Here is a 23,721-nt window from a genome sequence, read left to right on the forward strand (position 1 = left end):
TAATGGACTTCCCACCGCTGGAGATGTTCAACAGATTGGATGACTTTGCCAGGGGATCAAAGGAGAATCCCACACTGATTGGACAGTTGATTAAATCACATCCCTTCTACCAGACTCCCAGCCCCTAGATGAGCTCCTTCAGCAGCGCTGTTTGAGACAGACTATTGAGCTGGGTCCTCCACTGTCTGACCCGCATGGCAGTGGTTTATGGAAAAGCTGAAAACATGCTTCAAGAGATACCTTTTAAATATTTTCCTTCTGTTCAGATATTGAATACCAATTATTATTAAATATTAAATCACTCAGGAGAATTGGTTTTCCAGGATGAATGCTGACCTTGTCACTCTTCCTCATGCCGTGAACCCGTTTGGAGTTGGAGGGGGGATCATTTCAGGAAATTTCCATTTGTCTCTCAGGTCCTGGGAGCACGAGAGGAGACAAAGAAGATGTGTTATTGACCACCATGGTGAGTGTGGGGCTTTTCTAAAAGCATTTCAGGTCTCTACTAGTCATGAGTTGATTGATTTACGAGGCTGGATATAGACATGTGTCTGTCTTTGTGGTGGTCACAGATGGGGTTGATATCAAAACGTGTGACCCTGGTCACAGCTCTGGCACTGAGGGGGTGGGGAACAGATGCCAGCCAGAAGCCATGGGTAAGTCTGTGCTGGTGCTCAGTGGCCAGATGTCAGCCCTGATGGTGTTTGCAGGGAGGCAGCACTAAGGACAGGGCTTTGAATGGTAGGACTTGATGGGGGACATTGGACTCACTAATTTGGTTGTGGGGAGTCAGGAGTCACGGAGGAGGCTGTGCTTGCAGCCCGAGAGGCCTCTGTCTCTTCATCTGTGAACTAGAGGTGGGTCAGGATTAGTTTTGGCTATGAGTACCAGAAAGTCCTCAAATGACAGTGGCGTAGACGAGACAGCAGCTTATTTTTCTCAAGTGCAGCTCAGGACTGGTACGTTGACCCATGGAATTAGGGACATGCTTCCTTCTACCCATACTTGGCTTCTGTTACCTAGACGGCTGCCAGAGCTGTGGCCATTCAAGCCAGCAGGAGAGATGAGGGGAGAGACAAGCGGCTGCGGGCACATACCATGTGTCTTTAAAGTTTCCTGAGAACCCACATGCCACTTCTGCTTATGTCAGGTCGGCCAGCATGCAGTCACGTGGGAGTCGCTGCACAGGAGGCTGGGAAATGCAGTCTCCGTTCCAGGTGGCTGTGTCTCATCATAGTGTCAGGGGTGTCTACTGAGGAAGATGTGGAAGACGGGTACTGGGGGACGGCTGGCAGTCTCTGACATAAGGGACGCTATTCCTCATGGTTGTTTGAATAAGTTTATCCCCAGGAAGTTCTTAGCATAGCGCCTGGCCCAGAAGGAGCTCACAGTTATCTGCTGTGTGACCTTGGACTTGTGACTTCCCCTCTCTGGACCTCATGTGCTTCTGTTTGAAATGAGACCCTCCTGGTTGGGGTTAAACTGAAGTCCATTTAGCTCTAGGACCCTAATCTGAAGGCTGACCAGGAGAGGGCAGTATTGGAGAGGAGAAGGGAGCAGAAGCTTCCCCAGTGAGGGCCTCAGCTGCCTCAGGGACCGGTGGCACCTGGAGCCCAGTGCAGAGGGATCTGCTCTTTCAGCCTTGTCCTGCTGTGCGATAGGTATGAATCCCTGTCTCTAGACCAGTTTACCAAGGTGGGCACTTGTGCTGCCTCACACTTGCTAATCTCATTAAACAACAGCAGTTACTTTTGTATGAGAAGGGCTGTTGCCAAGATTTTGGAAGATGCAGTTGAGTATAAAGAAGAAACATAAAATCACCTTTGATGATACACAGGATCATGACGACATTTTGTGCTTTGTATCTTTTGACTATTTTTCTAGCTGTATTTTAGCCTCTACGAGTATATGGCGTCCCTATATGACAGCGGCAAATACGTCTCACAGCTCTTACTAAGGGCCGGCCACCATTAGGAGCACTTAACATATGTTTGCCCATTCAGCCTCCCCTGCATTCCTGGGAGGTCGGCACTGTTCTCTTCCTTATGCTGTGCTGAGCCTGACCTAACTAACAGTTCGTCTGACCGTCTGTCGCATGCCATTAAACACTCGTTAGCCACAGCACGTAGAGTAGCCGCATGATACGACGCTCGTCATGGGACTGTGCCTCACAGACCAGTGAGGGCTCACCTGATGGACTTTGGGGTTTTAGTTGTTGTTTTCACAGATCTGATGAATATTCTTATGCCTCAGTTTCCCCTGCTTGCCTGACTGTTTCCTTGGGGATAAACCTCTAGAAATAGGATTTCTGGGTCAGTGGTCAGTGGGCATTGTCATGCCTTCCAGAAAGTTTGCAACAATTTAGACTCTGACCTCAAGGAGTGAAAATGCCTTTTGAGGGGTGAGCGCGTTGCAACCGGGTGCATCCCTAGTCCACTTCTCGTCCGACCCTCATTGCAGGTTGAAGTTACTGAGGTCCTGACGGGACAGCCCTGTTCACAGACTCTCAGAAGAGCTCGGGGAAGCCAGGGTGGGACCCAGGTTGCCCAGCCGCCACCTGCCGTGGCGCTTCCCCATCCCACCTCCTAATGCCTGGTGGAAGGTGCCGGCGTGCTGGGCTGCCCCTGGGCAGATGGAGGATGGCCAGGGAGCCCTGCCGAGTGGGCGTTTGCAGTCGTCCTAGTGGAGATGCACGCGTGCTCGGCTCCTGAGGCAGGTTTAGCTGTGGGATGCCCTTCCCTGCAAAGCGCCATCTGGCACCAAGTCCACTGTCTTTTCTTAATTAAAGTTAGTGTGGACTGTGTGAATGCTTTTCCTTGACAATCCACCACTCATCATTGTGTGGATTTTATACTAACCCTAAATCACATTTTCAAAATATAAAATTACAGTTAAAAATGTCAGCAGTGGGAGGTGTGGCTGGAGTAGGAAGGGTGTGGCGGGATGGGGAAGGGAGTCTTTGCTGGGCTCACAGAGAGCCTGTCTGGGCCTCGTGGTCCCCCTGCCGTGCCCTGCCCCTTCCTCCTGAGACCCCCAGCTCTCCCCTCCGTCCTGCCCCTCTGGCTGCTGGGCCCTGCTGCATTCTGCTCCCTGGACCTGCAGTGCCCTTTTCCCCAGCCCCTCAGGGGTCCCTGTCACAGCACACTCAGCATCCCCTGCCCCCCCCCATCTCCCCATCCCCTCTGTCTCCATTCTAGCTGCTATCATGGACACAAGAAGCTGGGGACGGGAGCAGAGTAAAGGAGGGTATTGCTCGGTTGCTGGGAGGCGAGCAGAGGATACCGCATGGGTTTCCGGCAGGTTGTGTGTTGGGAGGGGTGAGGGGGTAGATGCAGGGGCCATTCTCTGAGAAGCGGGAGAAACCTGGAGAGTTCCATGAAGAGCCCCACTGGGGCTTGTCTAACCCACAGCCTGTCTTTTTCAGCTTCGCAATGGAGCCCCCTTCCCCAGACTCCCGAGTGACAAGCTGAAGGCAGTCATCCCCCCTTTCTTACCCCCTTCCAGTTTTGAGCTGTGGAGCTCCGATCGGTCCCGGACATGTCACAGTGGGAAGGCAGAGCCCGTGAAGACTGTGCTGCCCCAGAGAGCTGGCAGGGGTGCCCCCGTGGGCGTGGCTGGTGGGAGCACCGATGCTGTAAGTCGCCTGGCTGTGATCCTCACTCACTGCTCCCTGAAGTTGGGTTGTGCTGTGGGCAGAAGGGACCTCTGACCTGCTAATCCAGCAAGGTCGAAGGTTTTGTTTTCTTTTAAATGAGTGTTATCCTTTTGTCTCATGAATCCTACAACGGGACTTACTTTATAAACAGATTAAAATATGGTGTGAAGGGAATGGAAGTTGGGGGGCCCCCCTCTTTTCTGCCTTTTCTCTGGAGCCCCGGAGCTCCATAGAGCACAGCCTGAAGACCTGATCTAATCCAACCTTCCCTTTAGTAGATGAGGAGACTGAGACCTGGAGAGGGCAAGTAACCTGCCATAGCGCACCCAGCTCTGTGGCCTGGGCCAGGAAGGGGAGTTAGGTTCTTGGTTTCAAACCAACTTCCACATGATATCATTGTTCAGGTCGATGACCAGGAGCAAACACTAGGAGGCAACTATATGCACTGCTGCTATTTTCTTATACTCACAAGGAGTGTGACGTCTAGCTTTTTTGCCCATGGTGGCTTGTGACTCCGTGGGCCTTGGGGTGTCTCTGTAATGTCCTGAGGCAGTCCCTCTCCTGAGGAGATTATCCCTTGCATGTAGGTGCCACACCATAGAATCAGTAAATGGCAGACCAAGAGTGACGATTTAGGACCCTGCGCTGCCATTGTGTTGAGGGACTGAAAGAACTGAGAACCTCCATCTCTCTGTAAAATGGGGTGAGCCTTGCTCGCAGCTGCCTCCTGGGACTATTGCAACAGCAAGTCTCTAGCAGGAGAGTGAGAGCCTGGCCCCTGGAGGGAATGAGCAGGGACAGCTAGCATCTAGTCTGTGCTGTGGGGGGAGGGGGTTGAGTGATGCTGAAAGTGGGGTGATTCGGGGACTGACACCACAGGGGCTCAGCCTGAGTTGGTGGTCTGGTTGTCAGCAGCTAGAGGTAAACTCACTTCTCAGGGGATGCCTGGCGTGCTGAGCACTGGTTGGCAGACGTGTGTTGGGCTCAGGCATCAGCTAGGGTGAGCCAGGGGATCCGGGTCCCTCCCTGCTGTGATCGTGTGTGCCCAGAGGAGGGAGCAACAGACCCTAACCACAGCACCCACCTTATTCTTGCAGACTCCTGTCAGGCCTGTTAAATTTCCATCTCTCTCCAGAAGCCCCACCTCTCCTGCCAATTCTGGAAACTTCAACCACTCACCTCATTCCTCAGGTGGCTCCAGCGGGGTAGGGGGCTCGAGCAGGCATGGCGGGGAGCTGCATAACCGCTCAGGTGGGTACCAGGCAGGGCCACTCAGGGGAGGCAGGAGGGTCCCGTGGGGCTGCGGGTGTGGGCGGCCCCCCGCGCTTGCTCCGTGGATGGTCCCAGGAACAACTGCCCACACCCTGTCTTCCTCCCCGCTGTGGCTCAAGGAGTCTCCAGTGAATTCACAGCATTGCCTTTTGCCCTCCAGAATGGCACTTTCATACATGCATGAATATTCACAGCCACACGCAGCACCTGGCTGCCACCTTCCCGACGTCGGTGGTCGGTGCTCTCTCTCAGATCCTCTCTAGCCCTGGGCATTATCCCCTTCCCCTTTCCTCTCATAATAATGCGAGCTTGCTAGTGGGTTTTGGGGCAACTGGGAGAGGGAACATCGTTGTCCACTCTGAGTATTGCGGTGAGGAAGTTTTTGACACAGCTCTGGAAAGTGGGGGGTCGGAGGGCACACACTAGCACGGGGGCTGCCGTGGGCGGCTGGGCCGGGCATCTGTACCTGCGGGAGGCTGGCTCCAGCTGGCTGTGGCCCAGGGAAAGTGAGGACAAGCTGATCGTACCCACACTGCCTCCTTCAGCACCTCACCGCGAGGCCTTCAGAGCATAGTGGCCGCCCCTGGGTCCTTGCCACCTTTGATTTTCATGCACAGTCCTCTTGGGGTCAACCCCAGCCCGCAGACACATGGGGTCAAGGAGGAGTCTGGGAAAGGCATTTCCAGCTCTGCAAGATCAGCACTCGAAGTCCACCAGACCCCTGTTGCCGGGCCCTGGACCCCTGGCAGTCACGTCTGTTCCTCTTTCCTCAGGTGGCAGCATAGACAGTGTCCTGTCCCAAATCGCTGCCCAGAGGAAAAAAGCAGCTGGTTTATCGGAGCAAAAGCCCAGCCACCAGTCAAGTCCCGCTGGGCCAGCACCAGGGTCCAGCTCGTCTGAACTCCCAGTCTCCCCCGCAGGTGGTGGCGGTCCCAGCGGCAAGGTGCGTGTTCTGCCTCTGTCTCCTCCTATTACACTCATAGGTTCTGTCCTCACATGGCCCACATGCTGGGGGGACACGGGCAGTGCCGCAGTTCTGGGACAAGACTCAAGACAGACCCCTTGCGGCCGGCTGCTCCCGGGCTTTCTGGGGAGGGCCGGATCATACCTGCAATCTCTGGGGTCCTACCCTGTGCCCTCAGCCCTCTGCACATGGGCGTCCCACCTGATCTGCAGGGCCTCTCCGGGTGCCTCATTCAGCCTTACACTGTGTACACTGGGTCATAGCTTAGAGCCAAGAAGTGTAGAGGGTGTGATCAGGAGAAGACGCCTAGGGTCAGATCTCAGCCCCATGCTGGAGCATTTTGAGGGGGGCCCTGGCACTCAGCGAGGCTGCGGCAGCTGTAACTGCTCACATGACCAGAGGGAATAGTTGGGCTCCCACCATATTCCTCTACTTGACACCGGTCTGGGGTGGCTGCTTTGTGCCTAGAGCTGCTAGCAGTAGGGGTGCGGCAGTGAACCGGGTGGGGGACTGCTTTCAGACTTTCACTGCGGACTCTGGCAGTGAGGAGGGGGATGCTGTGGGGGCACAGATGGGGGCCACTCCCCAGGCTTGAGGGCAGCAGTGACACCTACAGAGGGTCTGAAGGATGAAGAGCCACATGAAGGGGACAGGGGTGGGGCAGGGCGAGACTGCTCCAGGGTGAAGCCTTCCAGAGGGGAAGAACTAAAGCAAGGTTGGAAGACAGGACAGAGTTGGAGCCTCACCTCTCTGCACCATTCCCCCATGGACACAGCCCAAGAGTGCTCAACACATTGTTAGTCTCTGTATGGAGTTTGCAAAGGACAGGAAATCGCAAATGTCTCTCTGGAGTGGGAAGTTTTTTAGTATAATTAGAATCTGTCCGCTCCACCTGAGTTGGTTACTGGCGTGAGCCAACTCCCCACCCAAGTGTGGGTTCCTGGTGGTTGAGTATAAATTGGCTCCTCTACCAGGTGGCCCGCCAGGTGCCCCCCTCCAGTGGTTCAGTGTAGCCCATTTTATCCTCTGAGAGGACCCCACATCCAAGCACTGTCCTGCTCTTCATATGTTTTAGACGTCCTGAGCTTTTCCCTGAGAAAAGTTGGATCACCTGAAAGCCTCACCCCTGGGCCCTTGCCCAGAAGTGCCTCCAGAGATGCTGTTCTAATGGATGTATGAGAAATAGTCTTCATTTTCTGCCCTCCACTGTTGGCTATATAAGGTTTTTCAAGGTCCCTTTTACAATCAGATTTATATAATTAGGTTCCCTTTATAATATAGTTCCAGAAAAAGTTTTTCCCTATGCATCAGCATATTTTCCATTATATTGAAAAATTTTATGTGTGATAGGGGTCTGTGTAATTAATTCCCTTTAGAATTCTGCTCTAGAAAAATGTCTCTACTGATCCTGTCATATATTTTCTTTCTTCAGATAAAAAGAATTATATAATTATTATAGTTCTCTTTTTGTCTTTGCTGCTAGGAAACTCAGAGCTACTAACCAAAGTAAGTCTTCTAGTCTGGGTTTTGATATAAATTTCCTCTTCTCTGTTGTTTAAATTTTTCTGTTTCTATTTGGGTGATCTTATGATGTGTTAGATATTGTTAGCTTCCTTTCCTTTAACTGGTGTTCAAAATAGGTAGGCATCTAAATTATAAGTTAACTCTTGTCTCACTTGGCGGCATCTATTACATGTAATCTATATACAAGTATATTCCGATCAAAGGAGAGTGTATGAAAAGATGCATTTAGGAAACAAATGGGGGAAACTATCTAGTTCTGTGATCGCCTGATACTCCAGCAGTATGCTTGGGGAGCTGTCTAAAAATTCAGGATTTGTGTCCTAAATCAAAGGACACAAGGAGTGGGCTTTCTGTCAAAGGCTCCAAGCAGCAAAATGGAGACATGAAGTACTTGTCAAAGACTCCCTAGGAAGGATTAGAAATCAGTATTCAAAATAGGAGCCTCCTGAAACTGATTTTTGAACTTGGCTGAAGACAAGCACCACCATAATGGTGGAATATTCTCAAGGCATGGCTTCTGGCATCTTCACGAATCAGCCTGAAGTGAACCTGAGGAGACACAGAATTGGGGAAGTCAGAGCGTGCATCAGTGCTCCCCAGACCTCTGGGAGCCCAAAGTCCCACTGAGTATGTTGCCTCTCCATTCCTACCCTAAAGCTTAATGGTTTTTTGTTTTTGTTTTTGTTTTTTTTAAAGATTTTATTTATTTGACAGAGAGAAATCACAAGTAGATGGAGAGGCAGGCAGAGAGAGAGAGAGAGGGAAGCAGGCTCCCTGCCGAGCAGAGAGCCTGATGCGGGACTCGATCCCAGGACCCCGAGATCATGACCTGAGCCGAAGGCAGCGGCTTAACCACTGAGCCACCCAGGCGCCCCCTAAAGCTTAATGGTTTAAAACAAAAAGCATTTAGCCCAAAGTCCCACTGAGTATGTTGCCTCTCCATTCCTACCCTAAAGCTTAATGGTTTAAAACAAAAAGCATTTAGCTCATGAACCTGTGGGTCAGTATTTCAGTGTGAACTTAGCTATCTGGTCTGGGGGTATCACTTATACATTTGGCTGTTGGGAGGGTGATCAGGATAACTGAGCTATGTGTGCCCACAGCAAACTTAGATATGTTCTCATGACAACAGCCAAAGGCAGGAGTTGAAAACCAATCAGGTTGTTTAAGCAAGTCAGCATGCCCACTACAGGAGAACTCACAGGGTTACATAGGAGGAGTTGAGATGACACTATTAACACAATCAGTCTGCTATACTGACTGGGAATATAGGGAGAAGTTCAGATATTTCAGAGCATCCCAAATAAGTGTATTTGTCTGTTTCCCACCCCTACCCCCACCAAATGATGCCGCCCAGAAGGTCAGAGTATCATTTTTCTTTGCTTTGACTGGGATAGGTCTGTTTAGTTGGGATATACTAATTATCTCCTGCCTTATCAGAAGCTGTACTTGAATGTCCTTCTTTATAAAAAAGCAGAATTTATTAACAATATAGGCAACTAAATGACAAAATCTTTCAAAAATCTAAGAGAAGGATTCTTGTTCCACTCTGGGATGTAGTCATAAGGAGCAGTAAAGGCTTATCAGGAGAGTCAAGATGTCTAACTTTACCAAAAAGTACAAGGAGTACAAAAAGGCATGAAAAGCTGCACTCCCAAGAAACACAGCAGTCATCAGAATCTGACTCAGATATGACACAGGTGTTGGAATTACCTGGCAGTGAATTTTTAAAAACTACAGTTGTTAAAGGCTCTAATGGAAAATTTGAGCATAGAAGATCATCCAGCTATTTCAGCAGATAGATAGAAGTTCTAAGAAAGAATCAAGTGAAAACTCTAGAAATAGAAAACAGGTAGCAGAGATAGGCAGGCCTTTGATGGACTCTTCAGTATGCTTGACACCACCAAAGAAAGAGTCCATGAAGTGGAAGACAGGGTAAAAGAAATCACCCAAACTGAAACACAAAGAAAAAAAGAAGTTAAAAAACAAGAACAAGAACAACAAAAAAGTTATGGGATAATATCACGTATTCTCACATACAAGTAATAAGAATCCCTAAAGACAAAGAGAGAAAGAGAATGGTAGGATAGAAAGAATATCTTAAAATAGTGCCTGAAAATTTCCCCAAATTAATGATAAATGCCAAATCACAGATCCAGGAAGTTCGGAAAACACTATGATTAAGATAAAAAAGAAGATGCCTCGCCGTATCCTACTTAAACTACTGAATAAATAACTCTTAAAACTCAACAGTAAGAGGGGCACCTGGATGGCTCAGTCTGTTATATGTCAACTCAGGTCTTGATCTCAGGATCATGAGTTCAAGCCCGCGTTGGGCTCCACACTGGCCATGTAACCTACTTTAGAAAAAAATTTTTTTAACTCAACAATAAAACAACCAACAAATTATAAAAAATACGCAAAATGGATACTTCATCAAAAATAAACAAATAGTAAACGAACATATGGGAAAATGTTGAACACTAGCTATTGGGGAGAATGCAAATTAAAACCACAGCAACATAGCACTATACACCTATTAGGCTGGCTAAAATTAAAAATAAAAATATAAAGATGTAAGTGTTGGTGAGCATATGGACCCACTGGAACTCAGATGGCAGTAGGAATGCAAAACAGCACAGCCACCTTGAAAATGTTTGGCGGTTTCTTATAAAACTAAATATGCACTTAACGTACGAACTGGCTCTCTCCCTCCTAGGTATTAACCCAAATGCATTTTCAAAAACTGTTCATGCCAGAATCTGTTTATGAATGTTTCTAGCAGTTTTCTCCATAATAGGCCAAACTGGAGACATGTCGTCAACAGGTAAGTGGATAAATTAACTGTGGTATGTCCATGCAATGGGACACCGCTCAGCAGTGGAAAGGAACACACTGTCAACACATGCAGTAACTTGAGTAAATCTTCAAGGCAGCCCCCAAAAATCTGCATATTGTATAGTTTCACTTATGCAATGTTTTAGAAAGACAAAGCCTTAGAGATGGAACCTTAGGGATCCTTTATTTCTGTGGGTTGGGGTGAGGGGCAGGTTGACTAGAAAAGGACAGGACAAGGGATTTTTGGAGGTGATGGAACTGTTCTTCTATGGTACACAACTCGGCATTTCTCAAAACCCAGAGAATTGTACACGGCTGAATTATTTCTTCTATATGCAAATTTTAAAAAACAGTATGAACCAGGAACCAAAGATGGAATGCAGACCATGACAAGAGATGTAACTGTATTACAAATGACTGACATAACCACACTTTGGGAGGTAGGGTTGGGGGGAAACTGTCGAGTAGATATGATAAGGCCAAATAAAGACAAATAACTATACACTGCACTTTAGTTGATAAATATTTTTCTTGTAGGGGTATGGTTTAAATTCTGAAGCCACTTTACACGTACTTTTTTTTTTAAAGATTTTATTTATTTATTTCACAGAGAGAGAGAGAGAGATCACAAGCAGGCAGAGAGGCAGGCAGAGAGAGGAGGAAGCAGGCTTCCTGCTGAGCAGAGAGCCCGACATGGGCCTCGATCCCAGGACCCTGAGATCATGACCTGAGCCGAAGGCAGCGGCTTAACCCACTGAGCCACCCAGGCGCCCTTTACACGTACTTTTTGTATACATATTCACTTTATAGTAGGGTTGATCAAATAGGTAAATATAATGAGTCCCCTTTTTAACTGTCAGAGATCAAATTGAAGGGGAAATGCCACAACAAACCTCATGGTTGTTGGACTGTTGTCAGAGGTGTCAGTATGAATCCGCATGAATGCGTGTCTATAAATATGTGTGTGTATATATGTGTATACAGATTGATACAGGAGTAAGTGTGGATATGTGTATACATGGCTCAGTGTACTTTATTTCCTTGCTCTGTCTGCTGAGTGGACCTACCAGCAGTGACATCCCAGTAGCCACGACCAACCTAGTACCCAGATTTTGGTTTCTAAATACCACTCTCTAAGGAAAGGGATCACGGCCTTGGAGAAGTGGTTTATTTCAGTGCTGAGTCAATGAAAATATAAGATGAGCCTAAAGCTTTTTATGGTGTCAGAAATTAAGGGGATGCCCTTAAAAAGAAAGAATTTTTAAAAGGTGGGCATGTTGAAAGGACATAGGAGCCAACCTGAAAGATCTCAGTGGCCAAAACTGGAACACTTTGAATCACCATAAAATAAATAGCAATAGTTACTAGATTATAGCCCAGAGAATAACATTAATATCCATGAGCCCATACCAATAAGAAGTAAATAACTGAATAAATGGGAAAATGAGCAACTCTTAATTACAAAATTCAAAATAATAAATGTGAAAGGTAAAGGAAATAGCAGATCTCATATCATTAGAATGTCACGGTAGTAATCGCTGCAGGTAAGAGCAACTGAAAAATGCTAACATTACTGGGAGCAACAAGGTATTTAGCTCAATATCTACCCTCCTTCCCCCAAATATTTGTTAATTTTAAAGGGAAAAGTTAGCAACTTCATGGAGAAACCAGACAGACACCACCTTAACTAAGTGATGAAGGTCAACATTATCAGTAATAAGAAATGGGTACTTTGAGACTCCTGGTGTGATGCAGTAAGAATGGCTCATTACCTCTGGGGTCATTAGCCCCCAAATCTATAAGCAAATCTAATTATGAGAAAAGAGCCCCAAACCAAGGGATACTCTACAAACTCTTCAACTCTTCGACAGTGTCAAGGTCATGAAAAACAAGGAAAGACTGAGCTGTCACAGATTGGAGGACATCAAACAGATGTGAAAAGTCAGTGCAACTTGGGATCCTGGACCAGAATCAGGACATTAAGTGGAACCACCAGTGAAATCCGGGTGAAGTCCATCAATTAGCTAATAGTATTGCGTGACTGTTAATTTCATCATTTTGATGATGTGCTCTAGTTACGGAAGCTGTTAACATTAGGGGGAGCTGGCTGATGGGTACACAGGGATGCTCTGTTCTATCTTTTAACTCTTCTATAAGTCTAAAATTATTTAAAAATAAAAAGGTACTTTTTTAAAAGCTAAAGGACCCACATACAAAGAAGGGAAAAGTGATTATTCTTTGGTGGAAGGTTGGCAGTGATTGGGTGAGATGAAGGGAAGTCCGGAGCAGAAAGGGACTTCGTGTAGTGATAAGCCACACCTCTGTCTAGAGCTGGGTTGGCTGGGAAGGAAAAGGACTTGGCCAAGGACTCGATCCTGGTAGCGTACAGGCAGGACTAGCACACGGGCAGGACTAGCACATAGGATCCAGGCTCCTCAGGGGCCTCTTGGTCCCTCCTACTCCCCCCCCCCCAACCCCGCCTTTCTGCCCCAGGGGAGGATTTTCCCACGACTGTTCTGACAATACTGTTTCTGCTTTGCCTGTGTTTTGAAGTGGATTTCATAGTTAGATTGGTTAGATCCTGGTTGGATTCCTTGCTGAGTCAGACAGCACCCGTGCTCCCTGCCGGGTGTCTGTTTTCATCACTCCACCCTCCAGGTGACGGCTTACATATTTGTCTTATTCTTTTCAGCAGAAGCTGGAGACGAGCAAAAGGCCTCCGTCTGGAACTTCCACTCCCTCCAAGAGCACCTCGCCTACGCTCACGCCCTCCCCTTCACCCAAAGGGCACACGGCCGAGTCCTCAGTGTCCTCCTCCTCTTCCCATCGGCAGTCCAAGAGCAGTGGGGGCTCCAGCAGCGGCACCATCACAGATGAGGGTGAGTCCGCCAAGGTCCTAAAATGCCGCCCTTTCCTCTTTTTGCCACTGGGACCTGCAGGTGCTCTTGATGCGATAGCCATCCTAAGTCGGGCCTTGAAAATTTCCAACAAAAATTCCTATCCCCTTTCTTCCCTGATCCCACCTTGTATTTTTATCTTTCCTGGTATGGTAAGCTCCCTCAGCTAGTGCTTCAGTGTAGGTGAGTTTTGTGGACATACCCAAACACACACTTGTAGACATGCTTTTCCAATACCACTTATGGACCTTGCCCTGAACCTTGTGCAAATCGGAATTCTGTCCTTTTCAAGTAATGCAGTGTCTGCTCAAACCGGTTTAAGTAAAAATGGTTGGCTCATCAAGCAGAAGTGTCGAGGGTATGCTTCAGGCATGTGCTGATCCAGGTATCTTGGGCATGTTTTTCTCCATATCTCAGGTAGGCTCTCTCATCTCAGTGGTGGCCAAGTTGTCCCTTAGGAACTTCAAGCTTACTCATTTTCCCTGCTAACTTGGCCACACCAGCAGAAAGCGTGCTAACTTCTGAGCAGGTCCAGCAAAATCCTGGGGTGAATGTCACTGGCCTGCCTTGGCTCTTTTTACAGTGACGGGTCATTTGTCCATCCTTGACCGTGTGTCTGTGCCAGTGGAACGTGCTCATTGGTCAGGCGCAGGTCTCTTGTCTGTCTCTGTAGCTGGGGTCAGGGTCTGCCCTGCAGACTCGGAGAGAAGTGGCTCCTCAAAGGAGAGTCACAGTGCCATTTTCAGAAGGAGGAGGGCATGGATGGTGGGCAAGCAGAGGCAGTAGCTGTCCCCTGCAACCAGGACAACTTTAGAACCTGGGCACATGATGTACGCCCCCTCCTGTGGGGATAATGCAGAAAGGATGATGGAGTGGAGGCCCAGCTGCAAGGCCCCAGATAAAGATAGGAAGAGAAAAAAGACAAAGGGAGATGAAGAATCCTGTCCTTTAAACTGCCTTCTGGTGGTTCCTGGGATGAGGGGGTCGAGGTGGGAGGGAGGGGAGTGGAGCTTTGGTGAGAGATGGAGTGCAGGCCGGGGCAGATCAAGTAGTGTGTCGGAGAAGATAGAGAAGTCTCAGGTGTTGGAGGGCCTCCCGCTCACACGAGGGCACCGGGCTACAGGGAGGACGGGGCTGAGCGTGCTCTGCCCAGCAGGTGATAAGCTGAAACCAGCCGCACTGGCTGTGGTCTGGACCGAGCTAATTAATGCATGCTGCTGTTGGCATCCTCTTTGTTTGGGGGCTGCTTTTATTGTTGTGTGATCTCTAATGGCTTCATTTGTAACCACTTCAGAGTCACTAGCAACCCCATTCCTCCCCAGCTGTGTTTTCTACATGGAGGGTTGGGTTCTCCACTCATGAATTCTCCAACCTTGGACACTTTTAGGAATTCTAACTCCTAGAGGTTCAGTTAGGTACTCATACCCCACCTTTCTGCAAAACATTGTTGAGACCGTGGATATCTGAATGCACTGCCCATGCCTATTCTTTTCCCTCTCCCTCTTCATTTAAAAAGGTTTGCAAAGCCCTAGTCATGATAGAAACAAAAGAGGACCTGATAGCAGTTTCTTTTTGGATTAATTTCTCTGGTGTAGAAAGCCTGGTTTTCCCTTCCAGAGTTCCTGTGTCCTGAGGCAGCAGGACCTTTGTCCTGTGGCCATGAGATTGTCACAGGACAGAGTGGCAACCCAGCCCCCAGACATTTGTGTGGGAAATGTGGCCCTAGTTGCAGACTACATGCAAGCCTTTGTCCTGCCCCATCTTTCCACCAGCTGCCCTCTCGAGACTCCCTCTCTGGGGAGGGGAGAAGCTTGGGCACTGGGTGACGTCACCTGTCTGGGTGTTAGGATGGCTCACAGTCTGGCTGGGGATTTGGGTGCAGGCGACAGAAGAGCAGTACAGGATTGTGACACAGATGGGAGCCAATCTGGGTTAGCAGCAGAGCACAGGATAGCCGGGCTTCACCGAAGAGCAGGCCTTCAGGCCAGAGGGCTGAGGAGAGGCGGGGCAGTTGCGGACCAGAGTCAGTCATCGAATTTATAGGAAATGTACAAGCCAGTGATTAAACACAGCTATTAAAAGTCAAATTACAACAAAGCAACAATACCTATGTGTGTGTATATTATATATAATACCTGTATAATAAAAATATATGTATATATATTATATAAAGAAAAAAACATAATATATAGATATGTAAATCTATATAAAAACACATATGAAAGAAGCCCCAAAAAGTCAAATTACATGTATTTACATAATTACACTAATTAAATTAAAAATACATGGTATTTAAAATAAAATATATTATTAACTTTAATTTTACGAACGTCTGTGCTCTTTATGCAGTAGAAAATGCTATATAACGAGACACCGCTATGCACATCCCCTTCCCAGTTCCACTTTCAGGGACACGGGTTATGCTGGTGGCTTGAAATCAGCCAGCAGGGGGCATTGACTCCATGATGTCAGCAAACAGCCACACCAGTCAGGGTTTGGTTTGCTGTGTCCTAGAGCCTCTGACATCATCTAGACAATGTTGGAGAAAGTTAAATGTGTGACTTGCACAAAAAATTGAGAAAACAGTCTTTCAGGATTTTAAAACCATTACCTCACAGAGTGGACTTGATCCCATGAAGGTCCTATATGCATCCTCACTGTTCCATCTCATCTTCCATGTTCCTGTAAATGAAACAGTCCTGCAACACCTGTGTTGGGACTGTAGTGCTTGGCTCTGGACTAAGAGGAGGGCAAAAATCAGTGCGAGCATTCAGTGAGGTGCCTGAGATGCTGCAAGCATTGGCGAGACAGAATTTGTAAGAACCAATGCTGTATGGCGTATTACTGTAATGTAAATTGGGTGCTATATGTCCCTTACATGTGTCCCTCAGTAAAATCTGCAATAAACTTACATGGCTACCTCCGTACACACATGCATTTCCCTCAGGGAGCCAGCTGTTAGCCACCTAAGCAGCACACTACTATGGGGAAAGGCTGCGTCTGTGGAGGGAACAGCAGAAGCAAAGTGTTGGCGTCATGAAACTGTCAGTGGCTTCTGTACGGGCTGGGACTTGCTTCCTCTCGTCCATCCTAAGCTCAGTGGCACTCTCCTGTGAAGCCTTTTCCAGTCCTTCAGGCTGGTCAGCGGCTCCCCCGTCCCCAGATCCCCTTATTGATATCCCTTGTCACAGCACTTGTCACCAGTGAGAGACATGGTGGAAGGGCTGGGGTGTGCAGTGCAGGCCAGAGAGCTGGACCACTCAGTGTGAATTCCTGCTTTGCCATGGACCAGCAGTACGATCTCATCCAAGACGTGGTAGCCCACCTTTTGACACCTTATTTCCTCATCTGTAAATGGGGACGATGATGGGATGGCACTTGTGCGGTTGTTGTAAAGAGCAAATGGGTTATCCGTGTGCAAAGTAGAGTGCCTGATGGTGCATCAGCCTCTTCATTTTATCTCCCCAGCCACACTGAGCTCCTTCACAGCACAGACCTTTCCATCCTTGGACTCCCAGCATGCAGTAGGCATGTTGGTAGCTGCTGTAGAATGAATGAGTTAAAAAATGAACTCAGGCCTCCTAACCTCCTGTCCACTCTTCTGTGAATTGCACCCATGGCCCCAGGACCTTTGCACTTGCTCTTCCTGCTGCCTGAATACTGCCTGCTGATCTTTTCCTTGGTGTTACACAGTTAACTCCTTCATTTACTGCTCAAATGGTACCTTATAAAGGAACACTTCGCTAACCACACTCTATAATAAACAACGTTCTCCCATTCTGTCATCTACCCCTACCCTGCTTCATTCGTCCTCATCGCCTTTGGCCTGGCAGCCTGCTTACCTGTTTTGGTCTCTGTTGAGTCCCTAGAGCCTAGTCTAGTAAATCACCATCAAATGGGTGAATGAATATTTTCTCAAGCCACCCCCCCGCCCCCCACCGATGCTATTTTTGTCTCCTTTCTTCACCCTCCCTGCTCTGAAATCTTACTATCCAAAATTTTCTGTTTTCCCCTGCTCTGTGGCCTTCTGGCATCTCTTCCACTCAGATGTATCCATCCTTCCTTCGGGGAGCCCACAGCCTCCTCACACTGAGCCAAACTCCAGTTCTGGTCTGAAGCCACCTGCTTGTTCTCTTAAGTTTCTCCTCCGCCTCGCTGACAACTTGCTGGCATTAGCGTTTGCTGCAGGTGCGGCTACCAGCAGTCAAGAAATCATAATTAAAAGCTGTTCTTGGACAGAAAGTGGAGTTTTAGTCCCAGCAGCTAGAACCCCAAAAGCGTGGAGATGGCAGCCGTTGGAGGGTCACCTGGCCCCCTCCCACTTTGGGTTTGGGGTTGGGGAGATGCCAGGGGCATGCCCTGAGGGGAGGCGTGGCTGACAAGTGGCTTGGACCCGCCCCCAGCTGCATCCCTACAAGCTGAGCTTTGATCTGCTTTCCCTGTTGGGAGTTTCTTGTGACATTTATTTGAGATAAGGTTGCCACTGCTTTATGAGTTTGAAGACCACTGTTCTGATGCATTTTGCCAAATTCTAAAATATCTTTTCACATCTTTCCCTCTCAAAGATGAACTGACTGGAATCCTTAAGAAATTGTCACTTGAGAAATATCAGCCCATTTTTGAGGAGCAAGAGGTAAGAATGTTATTTTTTATTACCGTAAAAAAAAAATCAAATATATGGGTTTTTATCTTGCAAGTGTAGATTGATCTTTTTCACTGAGACAGCTGAGGAAATGGGAGTTTGTGTTCCGCACATTTAGTTCAGTTCATCACAGTGAAATCCTGGGGGCCTTATGGCTTGTTTTGTTGTAACAGAATTTTGTTATTTTGTGCACTGCTCTCGCTAGTAAAGTTTGTGTCTGTCCTGCTCACACTTTTGTTGAAGGGGATGGACTGACAGGCTTTTAGATCTAATGCGGGTCAAAAGCAAATCCTAATGACTCTGGGCTGAGTGTCTGGATGTTGGATGTCTGTGTTAATCCGGGAGAGTTCCTTTTGCTTAAAAGTGCTCACAATCACATTTAAAAAAAAAAAAAAAAAAAATGACCGTTCTGCCGTTTGGCAGTTTCTCAAAATGTTAAACATAGAATTACCATGTGACCTAGCAATCCCACTCCTGGGCGTGGGCCTAAGAGAACTGAAAACATATGTCCACACAAAAACTTGCACACAGCAGCCTTATTCATAATAGCCAACAAGTGGGAAACAGCACAAATGCCCACTAATTGGTGACTGGCCAGATGTGTTACTGCCGTACAATGGAATATAATTCGGCCATAAAAAGGAAGAAAGTGCTGACACACGCTATGACACGGCGGAGCCTGGAACACACATGCTGAAGGGAAGAAGCCAGACACAAAAGGCCACATATGGTGTGATTCCATTTATATGAAATGTCCAGAATAGGCAAATCTGTAGAGACAGAAAGTAATTAGTGGTTGCCAAGGAGTGGGGGGAGGAGAGAATGGGGACTGACTGCTTATACGGGTGTGGGTTCCTTTGGGGAGTGATGAAAATGTTCTAAAATTGAGCATGATGGTTGCACAACTCGGCATATACTAAAAAATCACTGAATCGTCTGCTTTCTTTTTTTAATTAAAAAGATTTTTTTCCTTGGGTCTAGTTGCACACGGTGTTGCGTTAATTTCAGGTGTGGAGCTTGGCGATTTGACAGGCTTATCCTTTCCCTGTGTTCTCCTCAAGCGTAGCTACCCTCCGTCCTGTTACACTGTCACTGTACCACTGACGAATTCCTTGGGAGCCGTACACTCCAAATGGGCGGACTGTATTGTGAGTGAGTTATAGCTCAAGGTTTTGAAAAAAACTGACCATTTTGGCCCCATAAACTCCTCTGTAGGCCCACTAGTCCGCTGGTGTAATCACTGGTTTGGAATATTTCTGGGGCCTGGTCGAGTCCGTGACGATGGTCATCATGACAGTTGCAGTCCTGAGACTCGCTCACTGTCCCTGCAAGCTTGAGATGCTGCTCAGGGACTAACTAGCATTTTGTCTTGAGCAGCAGACAGAGTGAAGCAGCCTTCTTCCTCCCTTGCTTTCCTGCCATAGCCAGTGGGGTCCTTCCTGCCTCTCCAGTGTTTTAAACCTCCACAGCGATGTTTCTCATCGCCAAGAAATCTCTCCCGTACGCCGCTGGCGGCCTGCTTTTGTGTGCTGTGTTCTGCGCTCTCTTGGAGTGTGCATCTCAAGGTGTGCTTCTTTTTCTTGAAATGTCTCTGTGTCACAAGGCAACATTCGTCCTGGGTTCTTAGTTGCATCCCCGTTTGGGAGCCGGCATGTCTGGGGGCACACCTTCATTCACCGTTCTCTGGTTCTTGCCGCTGTCCCTTATAGGGAACTGAGATATGTTCCTGATGAAATATGACACTTTCAGAGTTTTAGAGGGAGGGGAGACTATGCAGAGTTGCTGTGGTCTTCACAGCCTCTGGGGTCAGGGAGGGTGCTGAGGCCTGGGGCAGCCCTGTGGGGAGAGCTGGGAGCCACTGACTGGAGGCTTTCTGTTTGTGTCGGGTGGGGTGAGGTTAGCCGAACCAGCTCAGCTGTCCCCCTGTGCTGAGCTCCCCACTGGACCACACAGAAGCTTGACAGCACTGTGTGAGAGTTGCCGTCTGTCCATACAGAGATCCCATGTTCCCTGGAAGGCTTTAATGAGAGTCGGGTTTTAACATCATGGATTGCCCCTGCCCTCCCCTTCACATCCATCCCTGCAGCTACAGAGCACTTCTCAGTCCTTAAGAAACTCCTTAAAGTACCTGGCATGCAGATAGTACTTTTCCCTCATTTCCAGGGCTCATAAAAAATGTCTTCCCTTTATATGCTTTTAGTCCTTGTTGAGAATTTGGAAGAAGAATGAAGTAAATATATTTTCTCATCCTCTCAATATTGAAACTGAAGCAGACTGATAATTTTCATCTCTCTACCTGTATTTGGATGGATTTAGCTATATATATTGAAAAATCCCAGGTAGTAGTATCTTAAACAAAATAGAAGGTTATTTTTCCCACAGAAGGTGTTCAGTTGAGTCACCAAATCTCCTTCTAGCTCTCTGCTCCACTAGGGTATATGGCCCTCATCCTCAAAGTCCAGAATGGCTGCTAGAGCTCCAGCCATTACCTCCACATTCCAGGCAGCAGAATGGAAGGAGAGAGCAAAATGATACCTACTTTCCTTTTTTAAGAGAGACTTCCTCAAAGTACCATAAACCTTCTTATATCTCATTAGCCAAAAGTTTGTCAATTGACATACTCATATGCAAGGGAAACTCAGAAATATAGTTCTTTAGCTTCATGGAAATGCCTAGCTGACAACTAAGATTCTATTACTAAAAAAAAGTATTACTAAAAAAAAGTAGGGCATGAATATTGAAAGGACACAGATGTTTCTGCCTCATCCTGCTAACCCTTCAGAAGTGCTCACGTGAGGAGAATTTAGTCTCTGGTTCTCTCCACCTAAAATGAGCTGTGACGGTTTGGTAGGCCACAGGGTTGATAGAGGTCGGAGACTGAGAAGGTCCATTCATCTGGGGATGCAGTAGCATATTGACTGGTGTGGTCATTCAGTCAGCCAGCAAACACAGCTCAGGTCTCTGCCCTCTATCAGGCCCTCTACCAGCGCCTGACCCTAGCAATGGCAGAAACGCCCAGAGCATTCTGGGAGCCCAGGAAGGGCGTCTTTTGAATGAGGGCCAGAGGAGACATTGGCTGAGCATCAACTGACCTTTGAGGGAGGGGAGCAGGGTAGAAGGGTGTCTGGGAAGAGGAAGCAGACATGCGCAGAGAGCCGTCAGCACTTTGGCCTGTTCAGGGCCTAAATGAGGCTGGTGCATCTGGGGCAGAGAGTGGAGCCTGACTGGGCAGGGCCTGGCCGACATGAACGTGATCTGTGCACCGTGGTCCCGAGACCTCCGGCCTCTGGTATGAATGGCAGACCAGGGTTGATGGGGGAGTTAGGGGCAGACTCACAGGAAAGGAGATTGCAGTCAGAAGAGGGTGGCCAGGGTGGGGGGTGCCATAGGCAAGAGGTGCTGAGGAGCTGGCCATGGGGACAAGCAGGGGGTGGGACTGTGGGGAGTGTCCGGCCCAGCCAGGGGCAGGCAGTGTCTGTCAAAACCATGTCATCTGCTCTTTCAGGCCCTCAGCCCCTTTTGAGCCATAAAGTCCCAGAGTGACGTAGGGAGGCACCTCCCAGGGCTTGGGGCTGGGGTCCAAGCAGACCCTTCCCTACCAACTCATGCCTGCTTCAGGGTTGTTTTAATCCAGGAAAGTAAAATGACTATTTAAAATAGAAAAGGCAAGATGGGGGACATTTTTCAGAAAAAAATTCCTCTATCTCCACATGCATCCAATGTTTCAAAGAAAAAATTTTAAGAATCTTGTTCAGTATCTCTGAGGGAATAGAAAACAAGCCTGCTTTTAAAGTGAAGCACTAAGGGTTTTCAATAAGTTGTGAGAGTTTTATTTTAAATGACAACAATATTATATTACATAAAACTATAACGTTTTTGTAATTTATTTAGTTTGCAAAGCTTTATGGAAGCCCTCTGGGTAGACCCTACAACCACCAGTAAGTTAGGTCGGAGGAGGATTCATATATTTCAGGGGGGAAACTGAGGTAAGGTTCCTGCCCAGGTGCCCCGGCAGCAAGTGGGGATCAAGGCTCTGTCTGTCCGCGTCCAGGCAGCCCTGGCTCTGTCCCACGCACAGACCGGAGAGACGGCTATGGGCAGCCAACTCCCTTCCACTTCTCCCTGATGACTACCATTTTGGGGTCTAATTTGCAAGGGCCCATACAAGGGACAGAACCCCTTAATTCTTAGGGAACATCAGGTCACATTAGCAAGGAGGCTGTTGCCTCCAGGAAACCACAGGAGAGAGGTCAGTGGCTACAGCTGTAGCATCAAAGGGTGGTGTGGCCCCTCAGAGAAGAGGAGGTACTTTGGAGCCCACAGCCTGGGTTCCAGTCTTGGCTTTCACTTACTGGTCATGTGACCTCGGGGACTGAATCTCTCTGTGCCTCAGTTTCCCCATCTCCCCCCCCAACAGAGGATAATAATCATTTCACCCTATGTCAAAAGGCTTAAACGACTGAGTCTATGCCAAATAGTCAGAAAGTGCCTCACACGGTGTTAGCTTTTGTGTCCTCCTGTCGTCACCTGACAGTGAGGCTCCAGGACAGACCTGGGGTGTGTGGAGCCGGCCTCCGCCTGCTGAGCTTGCTGCCTCTGAGCAGGACAGACACGGCAACATACCAGCCACATAGCAGGGCAACCTGTTGGTTCTTCGCCTGGAGCTGAGGCCCAAGCTGGGATGACAGAAATGTCAGGGTTTCCCCTATAGCAGCCAAGGGTCGTGTGGCTTTGAGATACCCTTGTTCTGAGCCCTTCTCAGCTTCGGTTCTCCGTGGCCCTTCTTCCCTTTATCACTTCTGCTTGCTGACTTGCTCACTCTGTCTTTCCACAGTTTACCTCTCCCTGGTCCTCAGGGGGGAAACGTGCTGAGTCCCGCCATATATGTGCATTTTCTGTGCGGTTTCCGATCTCTGGGCAAGGGCAGCCACCTGGGATCAAACTTCTAAGAGCAGCCTTGGATCTGCAGCATGCCGGCCACCCAGATTATGCTCTCAGGGACTCCCCTTCCTTGTGCAATGGTCGGGAGTCTTTCCACAGTGCACCTGTCCCGGGATTCCCAGCTAGAGCTGAGGAGAATTAGTCCTTCATAATCCTTTCAACTAAACTTTCATCATAAAGTCATCGTAAAGTAAATCATTATTAATTCACTGCTAATAAGCACTAATAGCTCATAATCATGATATTTCTGGTGTGGATGGGGGAAAAAATGAGGCGTGGGAAAAAACGAGGCGTGGCACCCAGCAGATGGTAACGAATCCCCCTTCTCTCTTTCCAGGTGGACATGGAAGCCTTCCTCACGCTCACCGACGGTGACTTGAAGGAGCTGGGTATTAAGACAGATGGATCCAGGCAGCAGATCTTGGCAGCAATTTCTGAACTGAATGCGGGCAAGGTATTGTTCTCAATCTTTTTCTCCCATTTCAAAGAGCAGAGAGCTCCACTAGGAGTCTTACTAAGCCCTCCGTGTTCCTGAGGACATCTGTGGTCTGATTTTGTCTCCTCTGGCACATCTGGCAGAGGACGGCCCCATGTGCACACTTCTTACCACCGAGTGCTCCCCACCTCCCCGTTCCTTTTCCAGATCTCTCTTCCCATAGAGTTAGCAAAAATACTCCCTGTGGTCATTTCAACCCACATGGCTGGGGATTGCCCTCCAGCGTACAGTGGAAGCAAAGCCGTCGTCTAAGAGGGGCCCTGGAATCAGGCCCTCCTGGGGGTGAGCCCACTCCTCCTCTTACTCACTGTGTCCCCTAGAAGTCATCACCTCCCTGAGCCTTGCGTTTCTCATCCACTGGGGGCTGTGGGGCCGTTGCCAGGACCAAAATGTTTAGCAGCGCCCCTGCCACACACAGACCCGTCAATCACTGTTGTTATTATTGGCATCCTACATTTTTGTCTAATGTTAAATTTCTGTTTCACCAGCTTT

General features: G+C 48.3%; 1 protein-coding gene across 6 annotated transcripts in view; it reads left to right on the plus strand.

Annotated features, from left to right (window-relative positions):
* The window catches only part of ANKS6 (ankyrin repeat and sterile alpha motif domain containing 6), a 49,309-nt gene that overhangs the window by 13,525 nt on the left and 12,063 nt on the right, over positions 1-23,721 (plus strand). The window contains exons 8-14 of one of the 6 annotated variants that reach the window (XR_009346321.1): positions 417-466; positions 3,425-3,634; positions 4,753-4,906; positions 5,701-5,870; positions 7,375-7,397; positions 12,125-12,259; positions 12,949-13,081. Coding sequence is in view for 4 of the 6 variants with exons in the window: in XM_059141835.1 (XP_058997818.1) it covers positions 417-466; positions 3,425-3,634; positions 4,753-4,906; positions 5,701-5,870; positions 12,946-13,132; positions 17,716-17,783; positions 23,071-23,187 (956 nt within the window). In the remaining 2 variants the exon portion in view is untranslated. Of the gene's footprint in view, positions 1-416; positions 467-3,424; positions 3,635-4,752; positions 4,907-5,700; positions 5,871-7,374; positions 7,398-12,124; positions 12,260-12,945; positions 13,133-17,715; positions 17,784-23,070; positions 23,188-23,721 lie in introns of those variants that run through there. The other 5 variants (XR_009346320.1, XM_059141835.1, XM_059141836.1 and 2 more) reach the window with 5 other exon arrangements.

This window comes from Mustela lutreola, chromosome 12 (assembly GCF_030435805.1).
Source record: "Mustela lutreola isolate mMusLut2 chromosome 12, mMusLut2.pri, whole genome shotgun sequence".
In the NCBI taxonomy this organism is placed as follows: Eukaryota; Metazoa; Chordata; class Mammalia; order Carnivora; family Mustelidae; genus Mustela; species Mustela lutreola.